The 8,815-nt window shown below is 45.0% G+C and overlaps 1 protein-coding gene across 2 annotated transcripts in view; it reads right to left on the bottom strand.

Moving 5' to 3' along the window:
- Positions 1–8,400, bottom strand: part of CNBD2 (cyclic nucleotide binding domain containing 2) — a 49,317-nt gene extending 40,917 nt beyond the window's left edge. Inside the window, exons 1-3 of one of the 2 annotated variants that reach the window (XM_012637670.1) lie at positions 8,167–8,400; positions 4,634–4,771; positions 2,173–2,226 (exon numbers count right to left, since the gene is read on the bottom strand). In XM_012637670.1, the coding sequence (XP_012493124.1) occupies positions 2,173–2,226; positions 4,634–4,771; positions 8,167–8,277 (303 nt within the window). In that variant the 5' untranslated portion in view covers positions 8,278–8,400. The remainder of the gene's footprint in view (positions 1–2,172; positions 2,227–4,633; positions 4,772–8,166) is intronic. The other variant, XM_012637669.1, reaches the window with a different exon arrangement.
- Between the last annotated feature and the right edge of the window lie 415 nt (positions 8,401–8,815).

Genomic DNA, 8,815 nt, shown 5'->3' on the forward strand with positions numbered 1-8,815 from the left:
TGTCTTCACAGGTGCTACAATAAATGAGTCTATGATTCTAAGCCTCTCTAATTCTGAGGGTTCTCTTTAAGAAGTTTAGTGTTATTAGAGGCCCAGTGTGGACTATAGTGAGGCTCAGTTTCCTGTCAGAATCCAAGTGCTGTGCTGAGAGGCAGCATACATATGTATAAAAATATATGAGTGTATTATATATCAGTTTTATTGAGATATATTCATATACCATATGATTCACCATTTAAAGTATACAATTTAGTGGTTTTTAGTGTATTCACAGAGTTGAACAATCACCACCAAAACTGATTTGATTTTTTTTTTAATTTTTAATTTTTTAGAAATGGGGTGTCACTCTGGGGCCCAAGCTGGAGTACAGTGGCACAATCACAGCTCACTGTAACCTTGAACTCCTGGGCTTGAGCAATCCTCCAGTCTAAGCCTCTTCAGTATCTGGGACTACAGATGCATGCCACCATACCCAGATAATTGTTTTGTTTTGTTTTTTTTTGGTAGAGACAGGGTCTCACTATATTGCCCAGGCTGGTCTCAAACTCCTAGCCTCAAGCAATCGTCCCACCTTAGCCTACCAAAGTGCTGGGATTACAGGTGTGAGCCACTACACCCAGCTGCAATCAATTTTAGAAACTTTTCATCATCCTAAAGAAACCCCCTACCCATTAGCAGTCACTGGAAGGGCAGGTTTTAAAATTGGGTTTCTACTCTTCTCTGTGTTGGAAAGAGAGTCATACGTGACTCATTCAAGGGCAACCTATAGGCCTTGCCTATAACAAAGAATTTTCCCTTGGTGCCCTCCTCTCTCCCTCTAGTGCTATGTACAGAAATGCCCTTATCACTAGAGTTCTGTGGTCTCAGGCCCCTAGTTTCTCCTGTGTTAAGGATAAAACTCGGGTAACCTTCAATGCCCAGTGTCAAACACTGGCCAGTCTGGAAAGCTGAAGAAACACAGAATTTGGATGACTTAAGTGATTATACTTCATACACGAGGGAGCAGGAGCAATTAGACCATGCCCAGGAGAGGCAGGAAACAGAAGCCATTCTCGGCGCCAAGGGAGGGAGGGGATGGGCACAGGTGGTCCTGGTACCAGATATAAAGTTCTGTTCTCCCCGTTTCCCTGAGAGAAAAACCAACATGGCTCCTCCAGGCCAGGGTCAACTCAGGTTCGCTCTAGTGAGAACTTCAGATCTTCCCTATAAATAAGTAGGCTCGGCCGGGTGCAGTGGCTCACGCCTATAATCCTAGCACTCTGGGAGGCCGAGGCGGGTGGATTGCTCAAGGTCAGGAGTTCAAGACCAGCCTGAGCAAGAGCGAGACCCCCCATCTCTACTAAAAATAGAAAGAAATTATCTCGACAACTAAAAATACATATAGAAAAAATTGGCCGGGCATGGTGGTACATGCCTGTAGTCCCAGCTACTCGGGAGGCTGAGGCAGGAGGATCACCTGAGCCCAGGAGTTTGAGGTTGCTGTGAGCTAGGCTGCCACCACAGCATTCTAGCCCGGGCAACAGAGCAAGGCTCTGTCTCAAAAAAAAAAAAAAAAAAGTAGGCTCTTTTAAATTTTAAATTAGATTTAAAATTTTAATTTACTAGCCAGGACATGGTGGAGAAAATCTGGGAAGACAACAATGATGTTTGAAATTCAGAGAGCAAGTCACACAGTCCAAAGCCTCGCACAGATATAAAAGCATTCCCCCATCAGAATGGGAAGACTCTAAGGGCATCTGATACCCAGGTGTGTCAGGTGTGCCCAGCATCTTTCAGACAGTCCAGGTCAGAACCAGAACTCACACACAGGCCGGGGCTTTCCCCACCACCTGGCTTCTTTCTCCTCTGTCCGGGGTTCTCACATCCTCTGCTTTGTTTTCTGCTATTTTCCCATGAGTCCAAGCCCAGGAACTCTCTGCTGTTGGTTCTGCTCAGCTAATAGTGACAACTAGTGCCTGGGTGCTCACAGTCTTGAAACAACTGGGCAGGAAGGGATCACTGAGATCAGCTAATTTATAGATGAGGAAACTAAGTGGCAGGCTCAGGGTAACACACTCTGTTGGTGGCAGAGCCTGGGCTGAAACTGGCTCTCCTGATGCCCAGCCCAGTGGTTCTTCCAGGCCATGGCACAGAAGGAAAATTCCCCCGAGGCAAGGTTAGAGCTATGCATACCTCCTCTGCAACGAAGTCCATGGTATCAAATGTGATTCGGCTTTGCTTCTTTCTCTGAAATAAAGGAGGCAGGGAGAGGAGGGCAACTCAGCAAGACTGCCAGAACTTTGCATCTGAAGCCCTTCTGTGTACCTGGACCACTGTGGGGGTGGGGCAGGAAGCCAAGGGAAACCTCTTAGCAGCAGCCCTTGCATGCCCGCCCACCTTTGCTCGAAATCCCCAATTCCACACTAGGCTTGGGTCCAGCATTGACAACAAATTATTGTGAAGGGGTGGGGAGAGGGAAAGGAGGATAAAGAGAAGACAGAAAAGAAGGATGGAGAGAGAAAAAGAAAAAAGAAAAGAAGCAAAGTATGGGGGTGGAAGGAGAGATAAAAAAGAAAAGAAAAAAACAAATGAAGCCAACCTTTGTTAAGTGCCTTTAATGAGCCAAGCACGGTGCATCTTCTGTAACTTAGTCCATTTAATCATCAGAACAAAGCAGGTTTTATTAAGCCGCATTTTGGACTTGAGGTGTCCAAGGATCACACAGCAAGTAAATGGTCCTGCTGGGAGCCAAACCCAAGGCTTTGGGCGAACCCAAGTCCATGTCTAGAGTGTGGCCAGGAGGAGAAGGTGTAAGTGACCTTAGGATGAACTAATCCAACTCTATCTCTGACGGATGAAGAAAGGGTATAGAGAGCAGAGAATATGTAGGAAGAGCCAAGGGGGAAGGAAAGGGACACAAGGCCCCGAGCACCACCCAAGGCCCCGAGCACCACCCCAGGCCAAGCCAGGGCCCCCAGTCTCCTCTCTAAGCAAACTTCCTGTTGTCCCTGAAGCCCACTCAGATCCCTCTCCTTCCTCTTTTTTACCATTTGTGTGTCCATGGGGTGCTTCTCGGGGAGGCCACTGAAGGAAAGAGGTGGTGCTTAGAATATCCAGATTCACACGCTGAGCTGAAAACCAGGCTATGGCTCTCTACACCTGAGCCCACGCCCTAACCCTAGCTCGCTACCCGGCAACCACGTGACCCCTATGGGCTGCCCTCTCGAGGCTCTGCTCAAGGCCATTCTGGCTGGCCAGTATGGGCAAGTTTCGTCTCACAGTCCCCTGACAACAAGCCTGACTCTGGGTCTTCAGCTTCCAAGTGCCCCATGCCTCAGCCCAGGTCTTTTGCTAACCAAAGCCCCTTGATCTCCAGAGCCCCTGGCTTCGCCATGGTCTGCCATCCTGAGAGAATGTCCTTCCTGAGAGCTAACCTGAGTCTCTCAGGTTGCAATTCTTCTAGATCATCCTTTTCATTTCAGCCCAAACACGGGGCTGCAGCCGTGTTCAGTGTGGCCAGGACAGTGTCTTAAAATACAGTCTATGGATTCGAATATCTTTAGACGAGGCATGTCCTTCCTCTCTGGCTGGCCCATAGGCCCCTACCCCCCTGCTCTATCTTAAACTCAGCCACATGCACTAGTTACATTACCTGTTGGCCCCTTAGAAACCAATCTAAGGCTGCCTTTCTTTCCCCCATCACCAGCCCCAGACCTGTCTTTGGCCACTATCCTTCAGAAACCACTTTGAGAAATTTCTTAGAGTAAATTGATCTAGTCACTCTGGATCTAGTCACTCTTGACGCAACAGAAAAATGGGCAGGGTTTGTCTAGGGTTTGTCTATTAGCTGGGAAAATTCTGAAGTCCTAGTTAACACACCGAGTAGTAATGAGGATACCTTTGGGAAACCAGAACAAGTTAACAGAATAGGGATCAACTTTTCTGAGCCAAAAAGGGGCTCATGATCTACCACTAGGATAAAGATATTTTAAACTGGGACCTTCTAGGAAATCTAGAAAGCATGGTCCCCATGGTGATAAGGGCCCTGAACATGTTCCCTTCATTTAAGTGGAAGGATAGGAAAGAAGGAGAGATGCTAATAGAGCATGGGGCCTTCGGAAAACCCTGACTCCACTGTGACTCCTGGATTCTTCTGGCTCTTTTGATCATGTTGGAATGGAGAATGCTTCTTCCCCATTCCCTGTGTTTCTTTCCACATGGAGGGAGGTGTGTTAGTAGAACACTACTGTCTCTCTCCTTCCACATTGAGAAGTGACTTAAACTCCTAGGTGGATTTAGAAGGAGAAACTGGGCATGGTTGTCCCTCTGAGCCCATGTTCTCCTCTGCTTTGCTTGGCCCTGAGTTTAGGGCAGCAGGCCCTGCGGTTGCACTGGAGCCTGCCTTGGTCCAGCACTGCCGAGATGAAGCCTGTAAGGCTGTCTAATTCTGGGGTTCAGTATTAGGTAACCCTCTTGCTTTATGATAAGTCACCCTCTCCAATACAAATCTGGTCATTAATAAAGGTGACAGTTGGGTCTCCCATCTGCTTTACTCTTTGCTTTCTCATTTGGTTCTGAGCTTGAGCTGGGAGGTAGGGTGCTATTTATTGAACCCCTCTAAGCCCTCATAATCATGCTGAGCCCAGGAGCTTACATCCCAGACAGAGAAGATAGGATGCTTTCTCTGAGCAGACGCAATGATCTGAAACTCCCGGAATCCGCTGAGGCCTTTGCGGAACATTTTACACACTCGGATCATCACTATGATGTCCATGGTGAGCTGGTACAGCCCCTGTGGAAACAAAGCAAACAAGATCAGTGGAAACCATCTGTTCTCAACAGTCAACAGCGGGCTGGATGGCGCTGAACAAGGCGAAATTTAACAGGATTAAATGCAGTGGTGTGTTGGAGTGATAGTTACATTTTCAGAAAGTTTGCAGGCCTGTTGAAATTATGCTGGTAGCTTGAAACTGGCCATGGTGGGAGAATTTATGCCACAGAAATTGGCAGCTACTACAAATCAGGGCATCCCCTCTTCCTAGGAACCAGTTGTTAAACACTCACCGGCATACCACTGCATTCAATGTCCAAGTCCTTCACTTTCACACAGAATATAAAGGGCACAAGTAACTGCAGGCAGTGTGGGGGTGGTGCAAAGAGGTTGAATTTTGGAATCAGAGGGATCCGAGGGAAAAATGGTCAGAAAGATGCAGCATTGCCGGCTTTGAAGGTGAAGGAGGGAGGAGCCACGAGTCAAGGAATGTGAGTGGGCATGTAGAAGCAGAAAAGGCAAAAAAATGGATTCTTCCCTAGAGCCTTGAAAAAAGGGAACGCAACCCTGCTGGAAACCCTGATTGTAGCCCAAGGATACCTGTGTCAGACTTCTAGTCTACAGTACTGTAAGATAACACATTTGTTTTGTTGTAAGCCACTAAATTGTGGTCATTTGTTATGGCAGCAATAGAAAACTAGTAAATAATATAACACCTAATCCAAGATGGGCCATCCTATCTTCTCCCTGGGAATTTGGAATTGGAACTGACAACAAATTATCCTCTTGACCCCAATATAAATTTAGGAGTAAGGGCAGCCACCCTCTATTAGCCAGGTGAATACAGGGGCCAGGGAGAATCCAGAATGTAGAACAATCTATGAGTTAACTAACTCGCTTTCTTCAGTCAATTTCACAAGGGGAAAAACAAAGTATGGGGGCTGTTCTAGATTAAGAAAGAGTCAAGAGACATACAAACAAATGCAAAGTATGAACCTTCATTGGATCCTGGTTCATGATAACAAGCTATAAAAGGGAAATTATATAAATATGACTGCATGTCAGATGATATTAGGGAATTAATGTTAATTTTCTTAGTATCATAGTGGTATTGTGGTTATGTGGGAGAATGCCCTTATTTTTAAGAAAGAAATGTCATAAAGTAGGCGATTTACTTTTTTTTTTCTTTTTGAGACAGAGTCTCGGTTTGTTGCCCAGGCTAGAGTGAGTGCTGTAGTGTCAGCATAGCTCATAGCAACCTCAAACTCCTGGGCTCAGGTGATCCTCCTGCCTCAGCCTCCTGAGTAGATAATTTTTTAATTTTAGTTGACTGGCTAATTTTTTCTATTTTTAGTAGGGGGGGGGTCTCACTCTTGCCGAGGCTGGTCTCGAACTCCTGAGCTCAAACAATCCGCCCGCCTCGGCCTCCCAGAGAGCTAGGATTACAGGCGTGAGCCATGGTGCCCAGCCTGGCAATTTACTTTCAAATGATTCAGCAAACACACACACACACACACAAATACATAACGGCAATATAGCAAAATGTTGAATGTTAGATCTAGGAGTGATTATTATATATACATACATATTTCAACTTCATGTTTGAAAATTTCCATAATAAAAAAATGTAAAAACTAAATAAGTTGTCTGTTTACTAACTTCTGTTAATAAGTACATCATAAACAAAGTGAAAAGACAAACTGTAGCCTGGAAGAATATATTTTCCATGCATATAAATGACAAAGGATTACTATCCAGAATTTGTTTTTAAAAATCCTACAAATCAAAAGAAAAATACACTGGGAGGCCGAGGCGGGTGGATTACTTGAGCTCAGGAGTTCGAAACCAGCCTGAGCAAGAGCGAGACCCCGTCTCTACTAAAAAAGAAAGAAATTAATCGTACAACTAAAAATATATAGAAAAAATTAGCCGGGCATGGTGGCGCATGCCTGTGTCCCAGCTACTCGGGAGGCTGAGGCAGGAGGATCGCTTGAGCCCAGGAGTTTGAGGTTGCTGTGAGCTAGGCTGATTCCACTACACTGTAGCCTGGGTGACAGAGTGAAACCTTGAAAAAAAAAAAAAAAGAAAAATACAAATAATACAATAGCAAAATGAGCGAAGGATATGAACATGTAATTCAAAGGGCAAACTCAAGTCACCTATAAATTATGAAAAGATTCTTAACATCACTAGAAATAATAGAAAGGTAAATCACAGTAATGATAAGATGCTATTTTACACTTAACATTGGGGAACTGGGAAAGATAGTAAAATCATGTTGTAGAGCAATTTGGCAACATTATTTATAAAGTTGAGGATCTGTTTACAATCAAGGAATTATACACACTTTATGTAACCTCTCTGGAGAAACACACATATGTACACAAGGAGACAGCCATGGGACTGATCATGGCAGCACTGTTTGTAACAGTGAATGGCTGAGAACAGTTAAGTGTCTATCAGGAGGGGAAGGGATCAATACATTATGGTACAGTCACAGGACTGAACATAGCACCCTAAATCTGTGTGTGTCAATGTGGATAAAGGTGAAACAATTTTGAGTGGAAAAAAGTGAAGTATGATACCATTTATGGTGTCATTTTTAAAAAGTGGGCCACATACTAGATGTTGTTTATGGACATATATACAAGCAATAATATTTAAAGATGTAAATAGGAAGGGTAACATCAACTTCAGGAAAGCAGTTACCAGTGAAGAAAAATAAAAGGGCATGCATGGGATGGTAACCTGTACCATCAGGTTTACCTGCACCTGTAATATTCTATTTCTTTAAAAACTAGATATCTACAGGAAATACAGAGAAAGGTACTTTAATAAAATCAATACATATTGAGTGCAATTTACCATTATCAGACACAATTGTAAGTGCTATTCTAATATGCTTTATCCCATTTAATCCTCAACAATAAATTCATGCAGTAGGTACTATTATCATCACCTTTTACAGAAGAGAAAACAAAGGCACAGCAAACCAAGTAACTTGCCTAAGGCCACATGACTACTAGGTGATTGGGATTTAAACTCAGGCAATCTGGCTACCGAGTCCATAAACTTCACCTATTATTTTACCTTGTAGCCCTGCTTTGTTGTCTCTGGATCTTGTAATAGCAGGAGGGGTGGGCACAGCACAAGACTCAGGGGCTCAGAGCGTGGCCTGTCACTTGCCCAGGGCCAAGCGGGTAGAAGGCTTCACACAGATACAGGGAAGAAGTCAGAATTCAGTCCTCCTGCAGCCTGGTCTGGGTCTCCTTCCTCTGTGCCATGCTGTGTCTCCAGAAGGCAAAGCATGGCCCCCATTCCTCCAAGGACCCTCCTCTACCTGCCTCTTCCTTCCTCAAAATGCCTGTCTGTCCCACGCCCTGCTCTTCCTTCCAAGGGCCCTTCCCTGTCCTCACCAGTTCTTTCTTCAGTAGCTGCCAGGTGTGAGATATCGTATATCTCTTCATGGCTCCTGATCTGGCAAATTGCACAACTAGCCCATTTGCCAGGCAAGGGGAGGACTGCATATCTCTCCCCAAGAATCCAGTTATACTAGAAACAAAGAGCTTTCCTCAGCAGCAAGGCAAGCAAGAGCTCCTCTCTGCACCTCAACGCTACCAACAGCTGCTGGGAGCCTTGTTCTGAGAAAATCATTCTCAGAATCTACTTATGTCACAGTGAAAGATTCTAGAGGGAGGAGGGGTCAGTAGAAAGAAATTGGAATCCGGCAGCCTAACATTTATTGAGCTCTCATAGGCATTAACTCAGTCAGTCCTCACAACCACCACCACAAGGTGAGGGACCCTATGCCCAACTCCACACGTGAGCAGACTGGGGCTCCAAGTAGCTAAAGGACTACCAGAGGCTTCTTAAAAAAATTTGGAGGCTTCTTGGATAGATATAGGGATATCCAACACTTTGGCCTAGGGACCACTCTGAGGCTTCCAACTTGGAGACCCCAGTGTGGGGGCATGGCACTGTCCATAAGTCTTGTTAACTCAAGACAGTTAGGAAAACCCAGCAAATCAGAAGACATCAACCAAAAGTGTCAAATATTGAAAGAAA

The sequence above is a fragment of the Propithecus coquereli genome, unplaced genomic scaffold, assembly GCF_000956105.1.
Source record: "Propithecus coquereli isolate 6110/MARCELLA unplaced genomic scaffold, Pcoq_1.0 Scaffold122, whole genome shotgun sequence".
In the NCBI taxonomy this organism is placed as follows: Eukaryota; Metazoa; Chordata; class Mammalia; order Primates; family Indriidae; genus Propithecus; species Propithecus coquereli.